At 53.3% G+C, this 27,190-nt stretch overlaps 2 protein-coding genes across 4 annotated transcripts; one reads left to right on the plus strand and one right to left on the minus strand.

Moving 5' to 3' along the window:
* Window positions 1–1,023: 1,023 nt before the first annotated feature.
* Window positions 1,024–8,897, minus strand: RBPJL (recombination signal binding protein for immunoglobulin kappa J region like). The gene is made up of 11 exons (XM_055344355.1): window positions 8,866–8,897; window positions 7,778–7,903; window positions 6,358–6,428; window positions 6,071–6,186; window positions 5,600–5,774; window positions 3,584–3,721; window positions 3,088–3,197; window positions 2,639–2,791; window positions 1,782–1,937; window positions 1,555–1,658; window positions 1,024–1,458 (listed from the first exon to the last, which is right to left on the minus strand). The coding sequence occupies exons 1-11, from the start codon at window positions 8,895–8,897 to the stop codon at window positions 1,185–1,187; spliced, it is 1,455 nt and encodes a 484-aa protein (XP_055200330.1). The 3' UTR covers window positions 1,024–1,184.
* Window positions 8,878–21,631, plus strand: MATN4 (matrilin 4). Of its 3 annotated transcripts, none has more exons than XM_055345599.1 (11): window positions 8,878–9,248; window positions 11,462–11,544; window positions 12,470–13,039; window positions 13,777–13,899; window positions 15,870–15,992; window positions 16,092–16,214; window positions 16,308–16,430; window positions 17,810–18,223; window positions 18,325–18,477; window positions 21,066–21,172; window positions 21,256–21,631. In XM_055345599.1, the coding sequence occupies exons 1-11, from the start codon at window positions 9,100–9,102 to the stop codon at window positions 21,313–21,315; spliced, it is 2,028 nt and encodes a 675-aa protein (XP_055201574.1). In that variant the 5' UTR covers window positions 8,878–9,099; the 3' UTR covers window positions 21,316–21,631. The 3 variants fall into 3 exon arrangements, with proteins under 3 accessions (XP_055201574.1, XP_055201583.1, XP_055201593.1); XM_055345618.1 differs by having other exon boundaries at window positions 9,130–9,248; window positions 11,431–11,544; XM_055345608.1 differs by lacking the exon at window positions 15,870–15,992.
* Window positions 21,632–27,190: the final 5,559 nt, after the last annotated feature.

Here is a 27,190-nt window from a genome sequence, read left to right on the forward strand (position 1 = left end):
GGTGGGCCCCAGGGCAGGGACAGGCGCTCAGAGATGCTAGCTGCTTCTGAACACCATTCCTTCTCCAGAAAGGGTAAAAAAGGCAGGCTCCCTGTTCCATCAGACTTGAAGTCCCTTCTTCTGTATGTGTGAGCGTGGGGGGAAGTACACTGAGCACCCCACTCCTTGGGGAGGTGGGTCATTCAGATCAGACTCTGCCTTGGCATGACAGAGGAATCCCTGATCTTCAGGTCCACATCCTGATGGGCCTGCAAGAGAAGTGCCTGGGTGGACAGTTAAGATGGCAAGACCTGACTACTGTTTTAGGCACCAAAGCTGTAGGCCAGAGAGTAAACACAGGCCTATGTACTATGTACATAGTACTATGCCTGGCTCCAGCCACTGGGAGTACAACGAGGGGCAGGTTCCAGGGTGGAACCCCACCCCAGGAGGGACTCAGTGCTTCCAGTGGGATCCAGTGGACCCCCTGCACCAGGCGGGATTTGGTGTTCTAGGGGAGCCCAGGACTCCGGGTGAGACCTGGTGCCCTAAGAGGGACCTATTGCTTCAAGTGGAACCCAAGGCTCCAAGCAGTAGCTAGTGTTCCAGATGGCACCTGATGCCCCAGGTGACAGTCCTTTAAGCAGGACCTGGTGCTCCATGTAGAAGTTGGCATTCCAGGTCAGATCTAGTACTCCATGTAGGACAGGATGCTCCAGAGCACGTCTCAGGAGCCCATGCTCCATGCCTGGGTGGAGCGGTAGGTGGAGCACTATGTGTCTTTTCTTCAAGAGGAGACATAACTGCACAGGGGGTAAATACCCCAGACTTGACTCCTTCTTAGGAGTGTGAAATCTTAGTGAGACACAGGGAGAAGCAGAGAGAGACACAGTTGGAGGGATAAGCACACACATGTAGGGCGACATGCAAAGTTACTGGGGGAGAGAGAGACTGGTACAGGTTGACTGGTACTGATTGCTTGATTTGAAGAGTGAGTTGGACAAACACAGGGAGAGTCACGCTCGTGTCTGGACACAGGCATCATAGCATCACTCGGGTCGTGTCTTCTTGGGTATATAACAATGAGTGGTGACAGTTTCTATGGCGATAGCCTTCCCCCACCCAAGCTTTGGTCTTCACAGCAAAGGGGCACGGGGCAGGGCCTGGGACCCCAAAAACCGGCTCCGGGCCAGGCGCGGGCGGAGCTAAGTTTGGATGAAGAGGTGGAAGTTGGTGCGCGTGAACTCGTGGTGGATGCTCTCGAGGAGCGCGTCGGCGTCCGCGGCGGGCTCGAGGGCGCCTGGGGGGCCCGGCCGCGCGCTGTACTCCGGGGTGTAGGTGAAGGAGAAGGCGCTGGGGTAGAAGAGGCCGTCGGCGCGCACCAGGCTCACGGGCACCGTGATGGGGGTGCGCAGCCAGCGCCAGTCGCTGCCGAAGGCGGCTATGTCGGGTACCACGCACACCAGGGACCGCGGGCTCCTGGGGTGGCCTCGAGGTTAGGGCTGCAGTGACAACGATGACAGGTACCTGCCCCGTCCCCACATCCCCGCGGCCCAAGAGAGGCGCCCCCTATACCTGTACATGGTTTCGGCCTCCACGTCCCCAAACCACACCTTGAGCCCCGCGTGGAAGTTCTCACCGTGAAGCTCCAGCGTGGCCACGTCGCCCCCACCGCTCAGCTAGGGGAGGAGGGAGCAGGTGCCGTGGCGGAGAGCCTAGGTTCTCCTGGCCAGCACCTGTTCTGAGCACCCCTCCCCCAGTCAGATCCCCACCGGCCTGCGTCCACCAGTGCCCAGATTCACCTCCAGGGTGCTGATGAGGGGCACCGGAGTGACTGGTTCCCGGGTCCACGCCAGGCTGGTGCTGAAGGAGAACTCCACTGACTCTGTGCCAATGATGGTCCAGCAAGAGCTGTCGTTGAGCAGAGCCCTGTTCGACTCCTTGGGGCAGGGAGAGGCCTGGGAGGAGACCCGAGGGGATGGTGGCCCCCCAGCACTGGGGAGCCAGCACAGAGCCTGAGCTTCTGCATTCTGGGGTTCCCTCCTAGGCTCCAAGCTTTACCTGTCCTGTGAGCTTGGACAAGACCCTTAAGTTCCCAGAGGTAAGTACGTTCACTGAACCAGCTGGTTTCTAAAGGCCTATTAGGATTCTAGACTTCTATTTTTTAGCAGTGTGCAATTCTCTTCTACTATTTTAAAATTATTTGGGAGGGAATATTGCTCAATAATAATGTTATTTTCTACATATTATGATTTTATCTCAACATTCTATGACAATATTCTTTTTGGAGTTACGTAATAATAATAATAATTTTCCACATTCTACAATTCTATCACTTACCATTTTATGGTTCTAATGCTCTTTACACAATAATCCTCAATACTACTACTTATTACTACTTTTACTTTCATTTTATAGTCTTATCTCACAACATTCTAGGACTCTAATACCCTTTGGGAAGAAGCATGGCTCAATAATATTACTATTTTTTCTTCATCCTTGGGTCCTGATAGTCTACAATTCGAATACTGCATGGAAAGCAGTATTGCTCAGTAAGCAGCAGCCATTATGATGATGATGATGATAGGGATCTTATGTTCTATGTTCTCTGTGTTCTGACTTTCTAGGATGCTTGATGCCAATACTCTCTACCCCTCACCTGGAACTGCACCACCTTGTCTGTAGCGAGACATAAGTAATTGCCAACCCCTCCAGGAGAATCACCAGGAAACTGGAATGCACACTTGTGCAATTGGGAGATGGGCTCATCCACGTCGAGGAGTGCGCACTGTTTGGCCACTTTGCGGATGATCTACAACAGAAAATGTGGTAGGAAGCACGGCAGCCAGGTGCCTGGGTGGCCAGAAGCTGTCTTCCCAGCCAACTTTCAGCTATCCAATAGCCATGTGGGTACTGGCAGGTTCCTTCCACGCCCCCCGCCCCTCACCAACCCTTTACCTCCATCCAGAATCCTAAGTATCCAGAATGAGAACAGGTGTCTTCATGACTTGGGCCCTCACCCTCCAGTCCTGCTCTTGTGGATCATACCTTCTGCATGGGTCTGTAGGGATCCCCCTCCCCCCCCAGGTATGCCCTCCCTTCTCATACCATTGGAGGTAATGTGATGCCTGTGACAGTGCAGACAAGTTGCACCAGGGAGCCATAGCGGACATAGCCCTCTCGAGGCGGGAAGTCCCCCTGGGAACAGTGTTCATCAGCTGGAGTAAAAAGAGGGAAGAGAAGGAAGGAAAGTTTCAGGGGTTCCAAGCTTCTGCCCCAAACCCTGCCCTCCTTGCCTCTGGCCCCACCCTGCATCACATATGGATCTTGTGGGTAGGGTCGGCATGCAGGGAGACAGCTGAGGCTGAAAGTTCTCATCCTCGAGGGGTCCTTGAAAAATGTTTGCTCCTGGGGTGGGGTCTGTGATGAAGGGAAAGGGTTGGACATTGGAGCCAGAATGGCTTAGACTAGTTGCAGGTTCACTAGGACTTTTGGCAAGCCTCAATTCCGTGGGCAAAGTTTACTCTTCTTGAGAGGTTATAGTGAAGATGAAATGAATTAATGCATGTGAAGCGCCCAGCCCCAGGCCTGCTGCTCTGGTTACCCAGGTGGAGTGTGAAGGCAGCCCACTGGCGCGCGCTGGCCACGAAGGCCCCGTCCTCCACAGACAGGTAGCGCGTGGAGACAGTCTGGGAGCGCAGGCGGTTGAAGAGGGAGACCTTTGAGCCCGAGGATATACACACTGTGAGGGGAGAAGAAATCAGCACCCAGGCTGGCTCCTTGTACTTGCCAGACAATTTCTGGTCCTCTGTCCCCTGGGTCAGTCGCCTTATATGCTCACTGGCCTAGACACACTGGGCCTATTTCATGGTGATTTACCTAGCACCTGCTGTAGTTCTGCTTTTGCACTTTTGCCTGTTCCTTTTTGCTGCTTGGGTACCCTTCGGATCAACAAATTATATTACCAACTATTCACTAAATGACTCCCTTTAGGCAGGAACTGTGCTGGGTACTGGGGACCAAAGAGTGAATTAGACCCAGTTTTGCTCTGAAGGAGTTTGCAGTCTTGGAGAGGAGGGACATAAATATAAATTTTCAAAATGATGTGGTAAGGGCTGGGTGAAGGAGGGCTTCCTGGAGGAGGTTATACTCTCAGCTGGGGAGCAGGAAGTAGGTAGGAGTTGCTTAGGGGGCTGCGTAAACAAAGACCATGCCGTGTGAAACAGCAGTGTGAAATTTCTAGGGCTTGACACTGACCTCTTCCAGTTTATCATACATACTCAGAGCTGTGGTTTTGTTTTCTGACCGAGTTTTGACCACCTGGGGAGCAAGCACTGGGTCATCTCCCTCTGTCCCCTCCGGGTGCTAGGCATACTGTACGTGCTCAGTTTATACTTAGTCCAAGTTCTCATCCACTGGATAATGATGATAGCTAATGTTTGTTGTGTGTTAGGTACGGTTTTAAATGCTTTATATGTCTTAATTAGCTCACCTGATTCTCTCAACAGTGCTCTGGGGTAGGTATTATCTCTATTTAAGAGAGCAACTTGTTCCACATCGCACGGCTAGCAAGTGGCAGAGCCAGGATTCAAACTCAGGCCACCTGGCTCCAGAATCTGTGCTCCTAACCATCACACGATACCACTTACCTGATATCAAGGGCCAGACAGAACACTGCCTGGGTCTGAGACGTTCTATGGTGCTTTTAACAGACAGAAAGTAAATATGATATAGGGGTAGGAGCTGGGCTCTGGAGTCACACTGACTCAAGTTCAAATCCTGACTGGGTCTCTTCCTAGCTGAACAATCTGAGCCAAGTCACCTGGATGGTGATAGACCCAAATATCTCATTAAATGAATGGATGAATGTTCTAGACCACGTTTTCCTCATTCCTGACATAGGAACATTGACAGTACCTACTTCAGAGGGACATGAACATCAAATAGGATGATTCGTGCTAATGTCTGCCGGGAAAGCTCCACCTTCCCCTGTGTCTTTCCCCACCTCCCTGGGAGGGTAGTGGTGGTATCATTGTTATTCAGGCCCTGTCCCCCATCCTCAAAACCCCTAGTCCTGAGATTTGTCCCTTGGCACCCAGGGCAGTACTTATTTCAGACTGTCTCTTGGATAAGCGATGTGTGTCTCTCTCCCCTGCTAGGCTGTGGGTTCCTCCACAACAGACATTCATCCTTATTTTACAGGGATCCTGCATCTCGCATAGAGCCAGGCCTACATCAGGTACTGAATAGGTATTTTTTTGACTAAATGTCCTCTGCCCTTTTATTGTCACTTTTTTTTTTTTATTGTCACTTTGAATCTGTCTTTAGCACAGCACCTGCCAGTCATTTTTGTCTGCTCTGGACGCCCCCTCCCGATCCCTTCCCCAGGGTCTGGTGGGGGTGGGGTGGGGGCCCTTTCCTCTCTACTGGGTCTGGGACCTCGGACCCCGCCCCAGACTCCGCCCCCACTCCCCCAGACCCCGCCCCTCTCTCGGCTCAGACTCCACCTCTCGCACTCCGGCCCCACCCGTCCCATCGAAGCCTCCGCCCTCCCCAGCTCGGCCTGGTGGCCCGGCCCGGCCCCGCCCCGCCCCGCCCCGCCCCGCCCCGCCCGGCTCACGGTCCGTGTTTTTCAGGGACTGCTTCTTCTGCGAGGGCTTCGAGATGACCTTGATGAGGCGGCTGTGGAAGGTGCCCAGCTCCCGGCCCCCTCGATGCACCAGCCGTAGCACCAGCCGGAAGTGCTTCCTCTTGTCTGCGTCCGAGATGTACAGGGTCTTGGCGCACCCGAATTCCTGCGGGGTGAACAGGCACGGGGGTCGTCTCGCTCGCACCCTCCGCCACCAGTTCTCTGACGTCTGCCCCATCAGACGTGACATGAAGCAGCGCGATCCCAGCTCCCGGGCTTACCCTCGAGGCAGAAGCCCGGCCCTCCCGCCTTTCTATCTCTTGGCTTCTGCGGGGATGGTGTGTGCGCGCGCGCGCGCGTGTGTGTGTGTGTGTGTGTGTGTGTGTGTGTAAATGAGCCCTCCTCGCCCGGGGAGGGGCAAGGATGGGAGCAGGAGTCGGACCCTGTCCCGTGCGCTCTCACCCTGGAATCCGGCTGCTCTTCAAAATTCAACTTCTGCGTCTCGGCGGCGCTGCCGGACGCACCGTCCAGTCCCATGTAACCGCAGACCGTGGGCCCGGTTTCCCCTGCCTGGTGGCCTGGAAAGGGACGCGAGCGCGCTCTTGGAGTCAGGTGCCAGGCAAACCGAGTTGTCGCCGCCAGGGGGCGCGGCTAGACCGCGCCTGCGACCCGCCCGGCTCCCGGGCCCCAGTGCGCTGTCGGTCCCCGGGCAACAGGAGGCGCCCGGCAGCCCAGCAGTCCACCCTCACCTTGGCCCTGCACTGGCTTCACCCTCCATCCGGGACCTGCGAGGTAGACACAGGGCGGGGGACAGAAGAATCTGCGGAGACATGCAAGCAAGCGCTGGACTCGCACGTCCATCTCCACTTGACCGGCTGTGGATATCTCAAAGGCAGCATAAATTGGGCAGGATATTTGATTGCTCCCTGCCCAGGCTTCTCCATGACTGTGGACCCCATTAACCTCTAAACGTTCTGTCATTTGCTTCACTCAACCCCTGTAGTCAGTCCTTCTTCTCCACATTCAAAACACATCCAAAACCCACCAGTCTCTTACCACCTCCACGTTAGTCCCAACTGCCATCATTTTTGCCTGGACCACAGCATCAGCCTTCCCAGGCTCCGGATGCTTCCACTCCCCACTCTCTTCCACCTACTTTGCACAAAGCAGTCACACTGTCTTTTCTTTTAAAGCACGCATCAATCACGTTACCTGTTTTCCTAAAATCCTCCAGCGGTTTAAACTGAAAGTCCTCACATGATGGGCCTCTGCTTACCTCTTCAACTTTATTTCCTGCAACATCTCTCTCCTTTCCTAATTCCAGCCCCACTGACTTCTTTGGTACCAGAACAGGCCAAGCCGGTACAGCCTCAAGGTGTGTGTATTTTCTTTTCTTTTTCTTTCTTTCCTTTTTTTTTTTTTAATATTTTATTTATTCATGAGAGACACACAGAGAGGCAGAGACACAGGCAGAGGGAGAAGCAGGCTCCATGCAGGGAGCCTGATGTGGGACTTGATCCCAGGACTCCAGGATCATGCCCTGAGCCAAAGGCAGATGCTCAACTGCTGAGCCACCCAGGTGTCCCTTTTCTTTTCTTTTCTTTTCTTTTCTTTTCTTTTCCTTTCTTTTTTTTTTTTTTTTCTTTTCTTTCTAATTGGAACACACGTCTCCTGGATTTTCTCTTGTCTGGCTTCTCTTTCACATTCAAGTCTCAGATCAACTGTCACCTACTTAAAAGGCCTGTCCATTGTGTTGACCTTTCTAGCTAGAGTGCCTCTACCTCAGTTTCTGCTCCATGACGCTGTTCTATGACTCTACTAGCTCTTCAAGCTGGAAGGCTCCTGCATACTGATTTGTGGGGAGTTTGTTGCCTGTCTCTTCCACACTACAGTGAAGATGCCTTGAGAGCATGTGTCTTCTGGCGCTGTATGTCCAGGGCTCAGCACAACCCAGACAAGCCTGGCACCTGATAAACACCCAGTAAGTAGTTGTTGAATGAAAGAAGGAATGAATGCGTGAATGAGTGAGTGAATGGGGACTGTAGATTCACAGGGAAGTTCCATATAGACCAGAGTGGCGGCTTGGGGCAGGGTCCTAAAAGGCACTGAACCAGGAAGCAAGCAGAGAGCAGAAAGGTGCCCATTTGGAGGGGCCGCTGAGGCACCTACCGCTTCTCATTTCCATATGATTTCTGGGCCACTTTGGCATGCAGGATCCGCACTGTCTGCTCACACTGTTGCCTCAGGCACTGGCGCACACCTTCCCTCAGGACAGGGACGAGCTCTGGAGAGGACCTGGGAATGGGGACAGGCCGACACTGGGCAGCAGTGATTGTTAAGGGGAGAGGTGGCATGGAGCCCAGCAAGCAGGTTGAATGAAAGGAATGGGGGGGAGGGGCTAATTTAGTTCTGCCCCCCTCCAGGTCAGGGAGCAGGAATGTTAGGCAAAAGAGAGGATTTGGGTGTAAGTCGTGGGTTAAATATTTAGGCTGCCTGGTATCAATGAGGACTGCACGGAACCCACTGGGACCACCCAGGCACTACTCCACAGGTCTGGCGCCATGCCCACTGCAGCCGGAAGCACTGGGGAGAGGCCCCAGCGACACAAAAGCCACACTTGTGCTGGCCTTGGGATGGAGATAGCATCCTGTGAGGGTGCTTGGTTCCCTTGCAATTTGAGGGGGCCCACCCCAGTGACATCTTGATGCTGGGGAGAGGAGTTTTGCTGCACCCCCTAAACCAGAGTGCTCTCTTGCCTGCCCTCAGAAGCCTGCAAACATGCAAGTGCCTCCAAACAGTGTCCCTAGGATCCTGGGGGGGAACATTTGAGCCCTTCTGGGGTCAATCAGCCCTCCTAACCCCTTTTCTCCCAAGAGAAGGGACCTGTTACTGTCGTAGCTTTCCTTCCGTTGATTACAGGGCCCCCATAATCAGGGGAGTGGACCAGAGTCTAGGGGCCTCGTAATTTTTGAGGAGCAAGGGTGGTAGGGGGGCCCAAGACTTGAGCAATCGCAGAGATCAGGTGGAGGCGTCCGGGAGGGCAGAGATTTGAGGGACCACCGGGTGGGGCCCGGGGAGCCGTGAACCCTGCGGCGGCCCCTCTGAGCCCTTCACCCTTTGCGCCGGACCAGAGCCCAGGGCCTCTCCTCACTCCTGCAGGGGGCGGCGGAGGGCAGGAGCCCAGCCGCGCCCTCGGAAGCGGGGCCAGGCAGCAGCCGTCGGAGCCAGGCCCCGCTCCGCCCCTTGGGGCTCTCTACCCAGGGAAGAGCCTCGGAGGCTTCGGGCGCATTCCGGCGGAGAGCGGAGCCGCCCAGCCTCCCGCCGGGAGCCGAATTCCGGCCCCGCCGCTCGCGCCGCCGGCTCCCGGGGTGGCAGGAGCAGGGGCGCCGCGCTGGCCCCGCCCCAGCCCTCCGAGGAAAGGGGATCGCTCCCTGCCCGGTGGGAGGGGTCGCAGCCCGCGCCCCCCCGCCCCACTGCGGGCCCCGGGTTAAATGCGGCCGCCGCCTCCGCTCGCTCCAGCCGCCTGGCAGTCCCCGGCTTGGGCACGGTGCCTGCGCCGTTACCTGGTCCAATTGCCGGGGAGGCTCCGCCCGTCGGCTCCGCTCTGCGGCCGCGCCTCCGAGCTGTCGGGCAGGCTCAGGTGAGTCAAAGGGCCTGGGGGCGCTGAGGGGTCTGCGAGGAAGCAGGCGTCAGGGCGATCAGGCGACCGTCTGTAACCGCCACTGAGCCACTAACGGTGCCCCCATCTGACCTGCAGTGCCCTTCTTCCCTGCTGTGGGGTCCTTTCCAAGTTGAGCCCCCACCAACGAGGCCACCACGGGGGGGGGGGCGGGAGGGAGGTGGACTTTCCCCTTAATCTCCTCCCTGGAGGGACCGCCAGGAACATCCCCGCGGTGTTCATTCTTTGGCCAACTCTTGAGGAGTTATTCACAGACCTCTCTTCCCTTTGGAGCCCAGCCTCTCCACCCTTTCCAAATCTTTGTAAATTTAGGATTAACCCCTCAGAGGAGCTCGGTGTTCTAGGGTCAGGCCTGTCACCACGTTGCTGTGCTGTGTGACACTGGGCAAGAGGCTACTCTCTGACCTCGTCTGTACCTCCATAGAATGAGGGGGTTGGGAAGGTGATGGACTTTGAGGCAGTTGCTATTTTGACTTTCTAGGATTCCTGGGGTGGGGGGTGGGGTGCCAGGCCAGAGGTTGGCTCAGGCCAAGAGCAGGATCCGGGTAATTGTAATCAGGATTTGGGGGCCCAGAGGCTTGGGCAGGTGGGAAAGAATGGGAGGTGGCAAAGGCTCCTTGTGTCTTTACCCCCATGTCCCTCCAGAGGTGCTGGCCCTGCCTCTGGCCCATGCTAGGGAAGGCATTCTGCGCCCTCCCGTTTCCAGCAGCAGCTGGCACATCTGGCTTAGGAAACCTCCCTCCCACCACTGGCCCTGCCAGAGGGATTTTTGTTCTACCAGGCCTGAAGGGCGAAGGCGGAGAGGATGGAAAGGCCGCCTGGAGTGAGTGAGCTGCAGGCACCCGACCTTGCTCAGAATAGGCCCATTCACGGAATTGGGGGAGGGGGTAGAGGGGCTGCGGTTGGGTTTGGGCAGCTGATCCCCTCTGCCAGGAAACAAGCAACAGAAAAATGGCTAACGCAGCTTGGGGGGCGGGGGTACGAAGCAGTGGGAGTGAATGTAAGAAAAAGAGGCTTAGTGACTCCTAGGAGCCAGGTTGCTAGGCAGCCAGGCAGCCCAAAAGGAAGAAGCGGAGCCAGGAGTCTCGGGTTCTAGTCGCAAGTTCCTTCGCAGCTGGGCGGGCAACCTTCCCGGACCTCAATTTTCCCATCTGTACACGGGAAGCCTTCGGGATTACCAAGGGGCGTCGCCAAGGGCGGTGGAAGAGTGAGCGCTCACCTGTTGCGCGTACAGGGTCCATGGCCTCACTCACCGCCTTCCGGGCGCATCCAATGCAGCCGTCCCCCGAACGCTGCGCGCCCCTGCTCCTAGGCCCCTGTGCGGGATATATCCTGCCCCGGGCTTATCTCCAAGGCCTCGGGGCTCCCGCCACTGTTTGCTCTGGGCAGGGGCACCTGCTAGGCAGATGTGGGCTTCCCACGGCTACCTAACCAACGCAGCCAGACCCAGGAGGACGCCCTCTGGCGGCTTCTCCTGAGAGCAGGAGGGAAGTGGAGGCGCCAAATTTGGGCGGTGGGTTTTGGCCAAAGTGCTGCGCGTCCTCTGCCCCCCAACCCCGCGAGAGGGCGCGGCTCTCCCCGGCGGCCGGCGGCTGGGCGGTGCAGGTCTGAGTGTGTGCGTACGTGCTGGAAGGACAGCCACACAGAAGCGCCCCGGGTGAGGAGGGGAGGGTCCAGGTGGGGAACGACTGGCTTGCGTCTGCAGAGATTATCCCAGGGGCAGGGCGCGCGAAACGCGCCACTGGTCTTTGGAACCTCTTAAGCATAGGATTGTATCTTGGCCAGCCACTTTCTTGCCAGGCGACTTTGGGTACCACGGCTTACCTTTTCTGAGCCTGTTTCCTCATCTCTACAATGGGAAGAGTGACAGTCTTAGTCTCATAGAATTGCAGAGGATTAAGTATCCCAGTGCATGAAAAGCATTTAACACTGCACTTGGTATTTATAAAGGCTTTCCCCCCCCCTTTTTCATTCATTTTGTTTTTTTCTTTCAGGGGAGCCTTTCTATTCAAATGTCATATTTTTTTTTAAAAAAAACCTATTTTCTATTTATTAACTATTCTGCAAAGTAGAATTCCTTGTATTTCCCAGAATAAGAGTCCTGTAAATACTATTGCTTTGCTATTTTCCTTGCACCCTCCAGGCTCTGACACTTCTGTCCTCTGTCCCCCAAGCGCCATGAGGGGCCTTCTGTGCTCGCCACTGCCCGTGTTGCTGTTTCTCCTCCAGCCCTGGGAAACCCTGTCCCAGTTTGCAGGTGAGCGGGGCTCAGCCCTCACCAATAGGGGAAAGGGAGCAAAAGCTGATTGCCAGTTTGCATCCAGCTAGGTCTGCTGAGGAGAGAAAAAGCAAAGGCTCTGAAATCATGAAGGGGCTGGGTTCTAGTTCACAGTTTCACCTCTCTGTTACTCAATTTCCTTTCCTGTGGGATGTGGCTTAGAGGTAACAACGTTGGGCTCCTGCAAAACTGCCCGCTTGGTGTTTAATTTCTTTTTTTTAATTTTTTTTAATTTTTATTTATTTATGATAGTCACAGAGAGAGAGAGAGAGGCAGAGACACAGGCAGAGGGAGAAGCAGGCTCCATGCACCGGGAGCCTGACGTGGGATTCGATCCCGGGTCTCCAGGATCGCGCCCTGGGCCAAAGGCAGGCGCCAAACCGCTGCGCCACCGAGGGATCCCCTGGTGTTTAATTTTTAACAGTTAATTGAAAAATCAGAGACTTCACATACAAATCCCGATTTGGAACTTCTCTTGAAAAAAATCCAAGGATCTATTAACTTGGGGTCCACATGGCTGCATGGCAACGCTTGGCTGGAGGAAGGATACGCGAGTCCGCCAGCCCAGCCCAAACAGCTCATTCATTTATGTTGCCGGCCTGGTCGCTATAGACAGTCGACTTTACCATAGCCCTTCGCCCACCCCCCACCCCCTCCGGATGGAGAATGCCTCTCCGGGATGGCCCTAAGAGCCGTAGAGTAGAGAATTAGGGAAATCTGGCTCAGGCCCTTAGCGAACGCTGGATGGGCGAATGTATCTAATTCTCATTTGCTAGGTTAATTCCGCGCCAGCCGCTGTTAACGCCAGGATAGCATCATTTCGCCCTGGGTCTCCCTGGGGGTCTCCTCCAAGATGAGGTTTTGCGGACCTCGGGAAGTCCTTCCTTGATCTATCTCCTCGTAGGTCCCAGGTGTCGGACGGGGCCCCTGGATTTGGTGTTCGTGATTGACAGCTCGCGCAGCGTGCGCCCCTTTGAGTTCGAGACCATGCGGCAGTTCCTGGTGGGCCTCCTCCGCGGCCTGGACGTGGGGCCCAATGCCACGCGCGTCGGCGTGATCCAGTACTCGAGTCAAGTGCAGAGCGTCTTCCCGCTCGGCGCCTTCTCCCGCCGAGAGGATATGGAGCGCGCCATCCGCGCGCTGGTGCCGCTAGCTCAGGGCACCATGACCGGGCTGGCGATCCAGTACGCCATGAACGTGGCCTTCAGCGTGGCCGAGGGCGCGCGCCCTCCGGAGGCCCGCGTGCCGCGCATCGCTGTCATCGTGACGGATGGGCGGCCCCAGGACCGCGTGGCTGAGGTGGCGGCGCGGGCGCGCGCCCGCGGCATCGAGATCTACGCCGTGGGGGTGCAGCGCGCCGACGTGGGCTCCCTGCGCGCCATGGCGTCTCCCCCGCTGGACGAGCACGTCTTCCTCGTTGAGTCCTTCAATCTCATCCAGGAGTTTGGCCAGCAGTTCCAGGGGCGGCTGTGTGGTGAGTCAGGGGAGCGCCGGAGCGAGGCGCGCACTCCCCCGCCGCTGGCAGGCCCCTCCCGCCACGTAAACGCCGACCCCACCTCCCCCGAGGCCCCGCCCACTCTAGCGCTAGCCCCGCCCACCGGGTAGTTGGGGGAGCGGCGCCGGGCTGCGGGGTCGACTTCCAGCTCCGCCCACTTTTGCTAGGTTTCGCCCACGAGGAGCAACCTTTAGCGTGCCTGCTCACCCGGATGAGCTGTTGTGGCTTACCACGGGCCTAAGGCCAAACTCGAAAGTGCCCCTCAACACAGAAAGCACCTCCTTTCAAAGCTTCGAGCAATCGCACCCCTCCCGCCGCAGAGTCGTGCCCCGCCCACATGGGCATGGCTCCGCCCACTCTCGTTTTAGTCCCTCCCACAATGCTGAGGGTCTGTGCAAGTCACACCGTGAATTATTTCACCCACCTTGATTTAGTACCTCTTCCCCCCCGCCCCCACCTTACCCCTGTGCAGTCCTGCCCTATCCCATTGACGCGTCTAGCCCGGAGACCCCTTCTGAGCCTATTCATAGGGGCTGCTCAGGCCCTGTTCTTTCCCTAAGCCCCCTTATCTGGGTTGGCCCTCTCAAATGAGTCTTGTCCCATCTAAAGCTGTACTTGAGCTTGGTTGGTGCCTGTCTCTGACCCCACCCAGCTTTTTCTTGTTGGAGGTTTCTGCCCATCTGTCCCTTGCTGATTCTACTGTTGTGTGTTCTCAGGAAAGGACTTGTGTGCTGAGGGGGGACACGGCTGCCAGCACCAATGTGTCAGCACCCCAGGCACGTTCCGCTGTGCCTGCAATCCTGGCTACCAGCTAGCTGAAGATAGCAAGAGCTGTTTGGGTGAGAGCTGCCCCTGCCCTACAGTCTCACTGCTCCTGAGCCTTCTGTGGCTCCCCATTGCCCCAGCATCAGACCAATGAGTCTGGAAGGGCCTTTGGAAGTAAAAGTTCAGTGCTCTTACTCTATGGGTCTAAGGGAGGGTATTGCCTGGGGTTACACAATTCCTTGGTGAAGTCTTGACCTCACAGTAAGTGTGCTATCTGCAATGTTCTCTCTTTTATTTCAGGCATGTCTCCTACATGGCCCCAATATGCCTCCCAAACTTGTTCGTGAATTCTCACATCCAGATCTTCCTACTGTTTCTGTTACTTAGGCACTCACTGTTGGGGTCTCCAGTTAGGGTCTCCATACCCCACCCCACCCTCCATATACACTGCTCCTTTCTGCTTCTGCATCTCAGCTCTTTCTGGGCTGCCCTTGCTGGTTCTCTCTGCACCTGCAAATGCTTCAAGACCTGGTTCTTCATTTTTGTCTTCTGAAAGGGTATGGCACATTATATCTTCCTTATACAATTGGGATTTGCTTTTTTGTGTGTATGTGTGTCCACTCCTTTGACCATGACTGCAGCTGCCGTTCGCGGAGTGCCGATGTAGCATTAGACAATGCACTTGAAGCTTTACATACATCATCTCTCGATCTCACGACAACTGGGGAAATGAAGTCTTGTGTTCCCAATAATGCGCATGTTGGCCGGGGTCCTTTTGTTTCTGGAACTTAGAAAAGGCTGGCTTGAAGCCTCATGCAATGACCTGTGAACATTTGAATCTATCCGTAACATCTCTGGGAATTCCCCAAGTGCTTACATTCTATGGTCACCCCTCACTCTGAGCTTCTGCTGAATTCATTCAATTTATGGCTCCTCGATTAATTTCTCAGCCTGCACATCGCACATGTTCTATGCATGTAAATCAGCATCTTCCTTGGTTTGCACACTTGTGCACACAAGGGCAGATGTGTGCATACGTAAGTCGTGCATATGTCCATTTTACTAAAGATGGGGGGTGGACAGAGGTGTGTGTTACATCTACTAAAGTCAAACAAACACACAAAAGAAACACCTAATATTAATAATTAAGTATTAGACACCCTTGATCCCTGAAGTCCTCCGTCACCGCATTACAGGTGATTTTTCACTGGTAACCTCAGCCCACACAAGTACTCATGCTCACACTATCTCTCCTGTTCTTTCTCTCTCTATTTCCATATCTTTTCTAGGAACCCCAAGTTCTCACTTTTTTGTGTGCAGGACAATCTACATCTCTCCAGTCCCTATTTTCCAGCTCAGCTCTGGGGTCATCTTTGCACATCTAAACCATCAAGATACTCAGCTGGCAATAGTTTGTCCTCCCTAGAAGGAAGTTGTAAATAGCGATTGCACTCCTCCATTATATTCCCATTTTGCAGATGAGGAAATGAAGGCTCAGTAAGTAGAGCGGCAGAGCCAGGCTCTCCTCTGAAGTCAGTGACCATCTTGAGGGCAGGGGCCCTGTCTTCTACAATTGTGGGTTCTTTTTTTTTTTTTTAAAGGTTTTATTTATTTATTCATGAGAATACACAGAGAGGAGAGAGAGAGAGAGGCAGAGACACAGGCAGAGGGAGAAGCAGGCTCCATGCAGGGAGCCCAACGTGGGACTTGATCCTGTGTCTCCAGGATCATGCCCTGGGCTGAAGGCGGTGCTAAACTGCTGAGCTACCCGGGTTGCCCGGGTTCTTGTTCTTATGCCTGGCTTAGTAACAGGCATGTTGGGGTGCAGCTGGGCCTTGAATGGTAGCAGGGAGGAACAACTGGCCCACTAGAAAGGAGGCCTGTGCTTATAGAGATGCCTGTGTATGACCACAGACTGACTAAGTCAGGCTCTTGAGGGTTGGGGCCCAGGCATAGGTATTTGTAAAAAGCTCCTCAGAGGATTGTTCTGTCTTGGCTGAGGAGTGCAGCCCCAGGGCATATGCTGACCTCACCTCTTCCTCAGCCATTGACCTGTGCACTGGAGGGACCCATGGCTGTGAGCACCACTGCATCAGCTCCCCAGGCTCCTATTTCTGTCGCTGCCGAGCTGGCTTTGTACTCCAGCAGGACCAGAGAAGCTGCAGGGGTGAGCAGGCCCCACCACTAGCACCCTGGACGGTGCTCCAGCCATCCCCAATGGCTCCAATTGGAAGTTACACTTGCTCTCTCTCTTCCTTCCCACCAGCCATTGACCACTGCGGCTTTGGGAACCACAGCTGCCAGCATGAGTGTGTCAACACCTTTGGTGGGCCACGGTGCCACTGCAGAGAGGGCCACGACTTGCTGCCGGATGGGAGGAGCTGTCAGGGTGAGGAGGGGTCTCCTGTGTTTGTGCGGAGGGGCAAGGGATCTTGGCTGGCAGAGTCCACCTTGACTCATCCTGATTTATCTCTCCGTTAAGCCCGGGACCTTTGCAATGGTGTAGACCATGGTTGTGAGTTCCAGTGTGTGAGTGAGGGCCTCTCTTACCGCTGCCTGTGCCCTGAGGGCCAGCAACTCCAGGCAGATGGCAAAAGCTGCAACCGTGAGTGATGGGTGGGAGGGTTCTCCGCATCCTTGATTCTGCCCTTGCCATGGCCCAAGGCTGTGCTGTGAATGTGTGTGTGCTGGTGATGGGGGGCGGGGGGCGGAGGGCGTGCCAGGTCCTGCCTCCATCTTTTTCCCCTCGATCCTCTACCCTGCTGCCACGGTTAATATCAAAAGTACACATTTGATCTTATTTCTCCCTTGCTCGAGAGTCTTCTGGGCTTGCCAGTGCCTACCCCTGAGTTCAGATGCGTTACCCCTGAGTTTTTTAGATGGTGAGTGCAGCCACATTAGTGGGTAATGAAATCAAATTAGTTTTTTTTTTTTAAGGAGAAAATAGAGCTTACTGCCTGTGGAAAGAGTATTATTTAATGAAACATAATTATATGCGACCATACAAAGTGTGTCATATTGTATTATTGTTGTTATTGTTACTGTGGGATGTGGTCAAAATGTTGAAACCACCACCTCACCTCATCTCAGCCAACCCCGTCAGCAGGTTCCCTAGCACACTTGAACATTTTAGCCATACTGGTCGGCCCTTTCCAGAGCGTGCTGACAGCTCCCAGCTTTCGTGCCTCTCTGCATGTGCTCCTCCCACCATCCAGCATGTCCCTTCCCACCTTGGAGAACTACTGCTCACTCTTGGAAGGACAAATCAAATGTTACCACCTCTTTGCAACCTTCCTCCTCAACTCCAGGAAGAGTGACTTATTCTTACCTTGGGCTCCCTATATGCCCCTCTATTCTAGCACCTTCTTTGGCTGTGGCATATGGCATGTCTGACTGCTCTGTTCTGTCCTGATTTCCTTAGGATCAGAATTGTGTTCATTTATTTTTAAATCTCCTTCAGGGCCTAGCCAAGTCCCTGATTCAGAACAGAGGAGGTAACATTGTAGAGTGATTTAGGAGCATGGATTCTGGGGTCAGACAGATCTGGCTTCAAATCCTGCTCAGCCACTACTGGCTATGGAGTCTGGAGCAAATTACTTTATCCTTCAGAACCTAAGGTTATATTAAGTGGGGATAATACCCACGATTATTGGGAGGATTGAGAGAAAATGTGTAAAGCACCTAGCCCTAGCCCAGTATCTGGCACATGGTAAGCTGTCAAGGAATTATGTTTTTGTTTTTGTTTATTATTGTGATTGTTTATATATTAACAGCATATATTTTCAATATATATTAGTGTTCATAAATTTATTATTGTTATAATGTTTTATTTATGTATCATGATTACCATAATTATTATTTAGTACAGTGCCTGGCACAGGAAGCACTCACATGTTATATGATAAGTGTTTGTGAATGAGCAGGCAGGTGGATGGCTGCTGCCAGGCCAGGATCTGGCCCCAGCCCAAGCTCTCCTCCCTGTAGGGTGCCGGGAAGGCCACGTGGACCTGGTTCTGCTCGTCGACGGCTCCAAGAGCGTGCGCCCGCAGAATTTCGAGCTGGTGAAGCGCTTTGTGAACCAGATCGTGGACTTCCTGGACGTGTCCCCCGAGGGCACGCGCGTGGGACTGGTGCAGTTCTCGAGCCGCGTGCGCACCGAGTTCCCGCTGGGCCGCTACGGCACCGCGGCCGAGGTCAAGCAGGCGGTCCTGGCCGTGGAATACATGGAGCGTGGGACCATGACAGGGCTGGCGCTGCGCCACATGGTGGAGCATAGCTTCTCCGAGGCGCAGGGCGCACGGCCCCGCGCCCTCAATGTGCCTCGCGTGGGCCTGGTCTTCACAGACGGCCGCTCCCAGGATGACATTTCGGTGTGGGCGAGGCGCGCCAAGGAGGAAGGTGGGCTTGGTGCGGGATGCACCGGCCAGGGGTTGGGTTGGGCGTGGGGGGTGGGGGGTCTTTCCTGAGGCCTGTGACGCCCGTGTCCTTCGCCCCGGTAGGCATCGTCATGTACGCCGTGGGCGTGGGCAAGGCGGTGGAGGAGGAGCTGCGCCAAATCGCCTCCGAGCCCGCGGAGCTGCACGTGTCCTACTCCCCCGACTTTGGCACCATGACGCACCTGCTGGAGAACCTCAGAGGCAGTATCTGCCCCGGTGAGCACGTCCAACTTCGCTCAGTGCCCAGCCTCCGATCTTTCCCCCTCCTATTCAACCCTATCCGCTTGGAAGAGCTGTAGCTTGGGGTTGGACTCCCTAGACAGAGCCTTGTTACCCCATGTAACAAGTAGTAGTCCGTGGACCAGTGGCAGGGTTGTCATGTTAGAACTGCAGCATTTCTAGAGCTTTCCAGACCTAATGAATCAGATTTCGTAATTGAACAGGACCCTGAGGTGGTTCCTGAGGATGTTCATGGAAGTTAAGCACTAGACCAGGCTGGCTACCTGCCCCTGAAATTAGTGGCTGTTCACAGTAATTTGAGGAAACTTTTTCAAGAGCATGTCAGATTCCTTGTTAGCAGAGTCACATCATATATTCCTTTAACTTGTTGGAATTCAACTATACAGACCTGGTAAGGGGCAAGTATACAAAGACATGTATTTTTTTGGACAATATTGCCCATAAATTCAATCCATCTACTTCATCTGGTGCTCAGGTGAGGAAAAAGGAACAACTCTATCTGTGAAAGAGAAGCAGGCTTCAAACCTCATGTACTGTACTTACTTTATAGGTCATATAGGGAACTTCTCGGGGGGTAATTTTTACCACAGAGTCTTTAGACTCTAACCCAGGCCAGAGATGTGACTCTTTCACATTACCAGACCCTGTCCAGAGCTAGCGCTGGGCTGGCCTAGAGAATCTAGTTTAAAAAGTAGTTTTACTAACATAAATATATATGTATAGACACGTGTATACACGTGTATGTATGTGCTGCATATACACACATATACACCTACCTACTTCTCTCTCTCTCTCTCTCTATCTCTCTCACTCCAGGCTAATTCTGATAGGGTATTGTAGAGGCACTGGATTAGCTGCTCTTTCAGGGCCCTTCCTGTCCTCTTACATCCCCCACAGTGTGACTTTGGGCAAGTCACTTAACCTCCACCTCTACCATAACTTCCCTCTTCTGTAACAGAGGAGGGTGTTGGCTGCCCATGCTTGCACACTTGCAGATTTCTCTAAAATTCTAAGAGAAAACTGTGGTTGAGGCTCTTCACCAATTGGCCAAATGACCTTGGGCAGTTCTTTCCCCTTCTCTGCCCTGGGTCACCCCGGGTGTCAAGTTAGGACTGTTATTGATACCATTGATGACACATAGCATACAACAATTTACTAAGGTCAACAATTAGACTAAGAAATCACTCTTAAATCATAAGAGCAACTCTTTTGTGAAGGCCAAGCACCAGGCATTGAGCTGTCATATTAAAAAGGACAGATGTTTACAAAATTTGGTGAAATCTACAATACCATTTATTGTAAGATTCTCCATTATTTTATGTACTGCTAAGAAACAAATTTAATTGTAAGGCACATATTTTGATTTCAGAAATGTTGAAATGTGTGTGGAGACAGACTTGGATCAGTGGGTTTTTTGTTTGTTTCTTTGGATTAGTGGTTTTTAAACATCCATATGCATCAGATTCACCTGGATGGTTTGTTAAAACACCAATTGCTGGCCTCCAACCCCAGAGTTTCTGAGTCAGTAGGTCTGAGGTGGAGTCTGATAATCTGCATTTCTGATAACTTTCTAGGTGATACTAACAGTGCTGGTCCAGGGACCACACTTTGAGAATTGCTGGTCTAATTGAAATATACAATAAAGGAATCCCTGGGTGGCGCAGCGGTTTGGCGCCTGCCTTAGGCCCAGGGTGTGATCCTGGAGACCCGGGATCGAATCCCACGTCGGGCTCCTGGTGCATGGAGCCTGCTTCTCCCTCTGCCTGTGTCTCTGCCTCTCTCTCTCTCTCTCTGTGACTATCATAAATAAATAAAATTTAAAAAAAGAAATATACAATAAAGTGTATAGCTGAGCTAGGCAGTACACTAGATATTCCCTCTTTAATAAGGCAGTTACTAGTTACATGTGCCCACTTAATTTAAATTACTTTAAAAAGTTAAAAATTTTAGTTCCTTAATCACACTAGCCAGATTTCAAATGTCAAATAGCTGCATGTGGCTTGTGGCTATGCCACTGGACAGACCAGAAACAGAACATTCCCATCACTGCACGAAGTTTCATTTGGAGAGTGCTGCTGTCATTTGGACTCTTGCTACAAAGTGTGGTCCACAGACGCAGCATCAGCATCACCCGGTAGCTTATTAGAAATGTGGGGCCTCAGCCCCTTCACCATTCAGAATCAGAATCTATATTTTAATAAGATCTGGTGATTTCAGTGAGTATTAAGGTTTGGTAAATACGCCTCCAAGATGTACACACACACACACACACACACACACACACACACACACACACACACCCCTCATAGAATTCTCAGCACCATCCAGTGAATAGGTTTTCTCATTGTATCCATTTTTACGGACAAGGAAACTCGGAGTTAGAAAGGTCGAGGGGGCTTTGCAGGATCTCACAGCCGCCTAGCTGGTATTCATCCCAGGTCTGTTTGAATCCGAAGCCCACATACTCAGCCACAGGCGGGTGGGGGTGTATGGGGGGCCTTGCCAGGGCCGGCTCATCCCCCTGCAGATTCTCATTCCCCTGACTCTCTGTGCCGGCCTGGCAGAGGAGGGCATCGGCGCGGGTACAGAGCTTCGGAGCCTGTGCGAATGCGAAAGCCTCGTGGAGTTCCAGGGCCGCACGCTGGGGGCGCTCGAGAAGCTGACCCAGAGCCATATCCTTTTGCGGGTCGGGGGCCCGGGCTGGAGGGGAGGTGTAGGACCCCCGAGACCTTCAGCGGCTTCCTTAACCGCTCACTGGCCCAGCTGACGGCGCGCCTGGAGGATCTGGAGAACCAGCTGGCCACCCAGAAGTGAGGGCCACCGGTGGCCGGGAGCCGGGCGGGGGCGCGGCCCCGCGGACTGTGCCCTGCGTGCGCCGTCGGGGCGCCAGGGCTGGGCAGCCCCGGGGCCCCGGGGCCCCGGGGCCTTGGGCTGTCGAGGAGGGGGCGCTGGCGGGCTCCCAGCGCTGCGCTCGAGCTGGCCTCGCCTGGACGAGAAGCCTATTGCAGGAGACGGAGGGGCGCGCGAGGTCCGCACGCCCTCGCTGCGCGCTGCGCTCAGTTCTTTGTTGGATTTCCTTTTTCTTTTCTTTTTCTTAAAAAAAAATTTTTTTTTTTTGGTTTCCACCGGATCGGTTTGTGGGTCTTGCTGTGCCGCCAGGGGGAGGGGAGGCCAGACTCCGCGCGCTCCGACGGCGCCGGGCGGCGTCTCCTCCGAGAAAGGCGCATTGTGCGGGGGGTCGGGCGGGGGGCAGGGGGCCGGGTGCTGCTTCCCCCACTTGTTTATTCAGCCGCGAACAGACGGCTCCTTATGCGGGCTGCGGGAAGGGAGGGGGCTCAGCGCGAACCCTCGGGGTTTGAGCAAGTCTGCGCCCCTCCATCCCCCAGCGGATAGATGTGTTTCGCTTGGGTTGTATCTCCCGCCTGTACTACGAAGGAAGAAGAGGAGGTGTGAGCCAGGACTTGTGGCCAGAGCTTACACTCAGGCTGTGACCCACTCTCTGCATCCCCTCCCCCTAAAAAAACAAAACAAAACAAAACAAAAAAAAAAACAAACCCAAACCAACCGTCTATTAGGCAGGAGCACAAAGCATGCTATTTCCCAAGTGCATGTAAGAAACTAAGATTAAAATAATCCAGCCCTCCAAACTGTGGCCAATTACTCTGGGTTTGTTTCCTTATCTGTAAGATGGGGATTAAAATTGTTACCCCCAGATGTGATGGTGAGAATGGAGGAAGTTATTCCAAGGCACCTGGCGTTGTGCCTGGTACATATTAGGCCCTCAATGAATGGTAGCTATTAATCTATGCTAATAGCTAGGATATTTAGTCTTGGGCATTATTCTAAGTGATTTGCAGGTGTTTTCATTTTATCCTCAGACAACTTTATGAGGTAGGAGTTATCACCTTTATCATTCCCATTTTACAGGGAGGAAATTGAGGCATAGAGAGATTTTTTTAAATTTTTTTTATTTATTTATGATAGTTACACAGAGAGAGAGAGAGGCAGAGACACAGGCAGAGAGAGAAGCAGGCTCCATGCACCGGGAGCCCGACGTGGGATTCGATTCGGGGTCTCCAGGATCATGCCCTGGGCCAAAGGCAGGCGCCAAACCGCTGCGCCACCCAGGGATCCCGAGGCATAGAGAGATTAAGTAAGTTTCCCAAAGTCACAGAACTGGTGAGAGGCAGAACCAGGGTAAATTAGTTTCCTATGGCCACTGTGACAAATTACCACAAATTCAGTGGCTTTACACGACACAAATTTATTACCTTATAGTTCTGAACGGGCTGGTAGGGTGGCATTTCTTCTGAAAGCTTCTGTTTTCTTACCTTTTCCAGCTTCTAGAGGCTACTTGATTTCCTTGGTTTGTGGCCTCGTGTCACCTTCATCTCTGCTTCTGGTGTCACAGCTCCTTCTCTGACTCTCCTGTCTCCATTTTACAAGGATCCTTGTGACTATATTGCTCTGACCCAGATAAACTACACTAATCTCCCCATCTCAAGCTCTAACTTCATCACAGCTGCAAAATCCCTTTGCCATGTCAGGTGACATATACACATGTTCCAGAGACTAGAATGTGGACATCTTTGGGGAGGTCACTATTCTGCCTACATGTACAGGCCTGAAGCCTCACAGACTGACCTCAGAGCAGACCTGTACTACACCTGGCACCTTGCTAGGATAGAAGAGGGAGAAATATAATTGAGAAAAGCCTGTGGTGGGGGTGGGGGAAGGGTAGCTCAGGGCTGAGGGGGGGAGGTGCACCTGACTATAACTTGCAGCAGAAAGAGGGCCCTTCAGGTGAGAAGACGGAGTGGTGGGCGAGGGCAGGTAAGCAGGGAGAAGTCCTGGAGGAGGAGCCCTGGAGCCTAGACCTAACCCATGGCTGGAGTTTCTGTATGGCATGAATGTGTGTGGTCAGGAACAACCGGAGTATGGGGGAGCAGGATACCCGAGATCTTCCCCGTAGATGAGTATCAGGCGAGCTGAAGTGCTAAGCACAGTGCCTGGCCTATCGGCTCATCCACACACCTGGCTGAGAGGACAGATTTGCCTGCCCAAGATCATGCAGTGAGAGAACCCCAGCCAGATGAGGCAGTGGCCTGGGAGTCTAACTAGGAGTGGGTCCTCAGCTGATGAAGGGAGCACTGAGTGCAAAGGGTGACTCCCTCCTTCCTTCCTGTCCAGAACTGGTGGGGACTGTCTGTCTTCTCCGGCCTTTCTTTCCTGTCCAGCTCTTTCCTCCTGCAGTCTCCCTAGCGGCCACTGGATGGCGTCTGGAGCTCTGACTTGGAGTTGGGTCCCAGAGCCCTGATAGATTAGGCCCCTCAGGGATGGCGGAGTGGCTCAGCGGTTGAGCACCTGCCCTCTGCCCAGGACGTGATCCTGGACTCACAGGATCGAGTCCCACATTGGGCTCTCTGCATGGAGCCTGTTTCTCCCTCTGCCTGTGTCTTTGTCTCTCATGGATAAATAAATAAAATCTTTAAAAAAATAGGCACTTGACACCTGGCACTTGGACTGATGAACCAGGCCTGATCTTTTCCATAAGATTCTCCATTTCTTTGAAACTCCTACCTCCTCTGAAAGACCCACAACCCTAGCCTAGAAGCTGCTTCTGTTCTTAGGCATTGGCCATATGCTCCTGGATTTGTAGACCAGCACTCAACTCACCAGCTGGTGTTGATGGTTACCTTGTCCATCTCCCAACTCATGCTCTCTCTCATTTTCCTTTCCTCTCATCCCTTCGATCCTTTTGGATATGAAAGAATGTCGCACGGATGGTAGCTAGCCCTTATGTCTTTGTTTGCACCCTGCTCTTTCAAAGGATGTATAGAAGACTAAAGAAGGGCTCAGCGGTCCAGCCAAACAAATATCCATTAACCCAAGAATGGAAAATAAAAGAATCCAAGTGACACTGGAGGGAGAGTAACACGGCCAACCAAGCAAGCTTAGGTGGAGAGAAGGCATGGAGCCTGAGCAGACACTGGGCTTCCTGGAGTCCAGGCCAGCAGGGGGTTATGTGGCTCTCCAAATCTGGTAACCCTGGGTGCAGGGCAATTATGTGTTGGGGGACTCTTGAGCCCAGGTGTGCTGGAGGGAACTCAGAGCCCTCAGCCCTTTTCGTGCCCTGCAGGTTTGAATATCTAAAAAAACCGAGTATCTTCTGCCGTGGTTGACTGAGATGTCATTCATGGAGCTGCTTCTTATCCTTGGTAATATGCATTAGACAGGTGTCAGACGGGAAAGCCAAGGGCAGGAAGGGCTGCAGTCTTGGCCAGTCACCCTGACCTCTCTCTGAATTCCATCTCTCTCTGCATTCTCTGGCTCACTGTTTCTCCACAATTTTTGGCATTTCTATCTATTCTAGCTCAAAGCTCTTCCCAGTTTCTTTGGTTGGCAAAGCTACTCTCTCCAAGGGTTATCTACTCTTCTGGGGCTTTGGACCCAAGATAGTGAGAAAAGGAAGAGAAGAAAATTATCAATTACAAAACAACAAAACAGCTACAGTGTGCCAAGGACCATGCTATACCTGCACCTGCATCATCCTGTTTAAATCCCTCAACCCACAGAAGGGAAAACAGATTCGAAGAGTACAGTTGTCAAGGTCACAGAGTGTCAATGCTAGGATTTGAACCTAGGTGTCTCTGACCCCAGAATGTGTCCCACTTGCATCTCTACCCTTCAATCATCAGGGACAAATTTGAACTTTTTTTTTTTTTAAAAAAAGGGATTTTATTTATTTATTCATGAGAGACACAGACAGTGAAACACAGGCAGAGAGAGAAGCAGGCTCCCTGTGGGGAGCCCGATGCCAGACTCGATCCCAGGACCTCAGGATCACGACCTGAGCCAAAGGCAGATGCTCAGCCACTGAGCCACCCAGGCGTCCCAAATTTGAACTTTTTAAAAGAGACTTCTACTGGACAACTTAGAAGGCAGACATAAGCAAAGCCCAAGGTATGGAAGGGAAGAGGGGGCAGGGTGGTGGTTCTTCACTGAGGGGTATCTCAAGCACATTTAAACTTCTCGGTCCATGGGCCAACGTTCTTTCTGCTTTTTGCCCTGCCCTGGGCAGTTCTATTTCCACCTGCCCCCACGCCCTTCTCTGCCTTTCCCAGGTCCAAGGTGGGTCTTTTTCCTGAAATGAATATAACCTGGGACTCCCCCTGCCCCCCAGTAGGGAGCACAAGGAAGGGGAAGTTCTCCCTGGCAGCTGAGCTAGGGGTGGCAATTCCTGGATGGAGCTGGCGGAGAAAAGTAACAATGCTACTATACAACACGCAGGGGACAATCAGGTCCATTTTCTTCCAGATGAACAAGAAAATCTCAGGGTGGCCTCTGTTCCCTGAAGGAAGGCAACTAATCCTCATCTTGGCAGGTGCTCAAAAAAAAGTGCCTTCCCAGTGAGTACTTCTTGAATGTCTAGTTCAGAGATATGCTGGCTATTTTTTTTAATTTTTATTTATTTACGATAGTCACGAGAGAGAGAGAGAGAGAGAGAGAGAGAGGCAGAGAGAGAGAGGCAGAGACACAGGCAGAGGGAGAAGCAGGCTCCATGCACCGGGAGCCCGACGTGGGATTCGATCCCGGGTCTCCAGGATCGCGCCCTGGGCCAAAGGCAGGCGCCAAACCGCTGTGCCACCCAGGGATCCCTATGCTGGCTATTATACGGGGCACTGGGGATACAGTGGTAAAAAAAAGAGGATCGTACCCCTTGTTTACATTCTAGGAGGGGAAGGCAGACAACAAATAAGAAAATGAATAAAGTTTCAAATAGTGATAAATACTAAGAAGATAATAAAATAAAGGTATGAGCAGTGCTGTCCAGTAGAATTTTTGTGACGGTGGAAATGTTCTATATCTACATTGCTCAGTGCTCGCTTCGGCAGCACATGTATATCTGCAGTGTTCAATATTAGTACTTGACATATGGCTACTGAGCACTTGAAATGTGGTTCATGTGGCTGAGGTACTGAATTTTAAATATCGTCCTAATCACTTCATTCATTCATTAATTACAAATTCAACAGCCCTACGTGGCTATTGGCTTCTATATTGGACAGTGGCGGGGGGGCGTGGAGAGAGGTAAGGCTTCAGAAGATGTGGTGAAGGGAGATGCCTCAGGTGGCGGTGATCGGAGCTGAGATCCCAGTGAGGAGAAGGGGGCCAGCCCTGCCATGTTCCACGTGCCGGGCTGCAGGTGAACCAGCCCAGGGACCCCAGAGCCAAGGAAGGAAGGCTCTGAGGCTGGAGCCCTCTGTCTGTGGGTGGGAGAGCAGAGTGGGAATTGAGGGTGGGTGGAGAGAGGCCCCTCCAGGGGAGTTGGGCCAGGCTGGCTGCTGGATGTGCTCCGGGAGGCCCTGCTCAGCGGGCACCTCACTCTTGGGCTCCTCTGCTGCCCCTCCCTTACCTGCCCCCTTCTCTTTCAGGGCATTGTGTGTGTGGGGTGTCCCATGAGACTAGGTGATGTGCAAATGCTTCATAAACTTCAAATGCTGCCCACGAGAGAAGGATAGAGTCCTGGTTCTGAGTGTGGGCCCAAGTTCAGCATTGCCTAGAACCTTGTAAGAATGCTTATTCTCAGGTCCCACCTTAGGTCTGCTGCTTCCCTGCTCTGGGAGTGGGGCCAACAATCTGCCACAAGCCCCCCAGAGGGCAGTGACATGCGCCCAAGTTTGTGAGC

The sequence above is a fragment of the Nyctereutes procyonoides genome, unplaced genomic scaffold (genome assembly GCF_905146905.1).
Source record: "Nyctereutes procyonoides isolate TBG_1078 unplaced genomic scaffold, NYPRO_anot_genome, whole genome shotgun sequence".
Classification (NCBI taxonomy): Eukaryota; Metazoa; Chordata; class Mammalia; order Carnivora; family Canidae; genus Nyctereutes; species Nyctereutes procyonoides.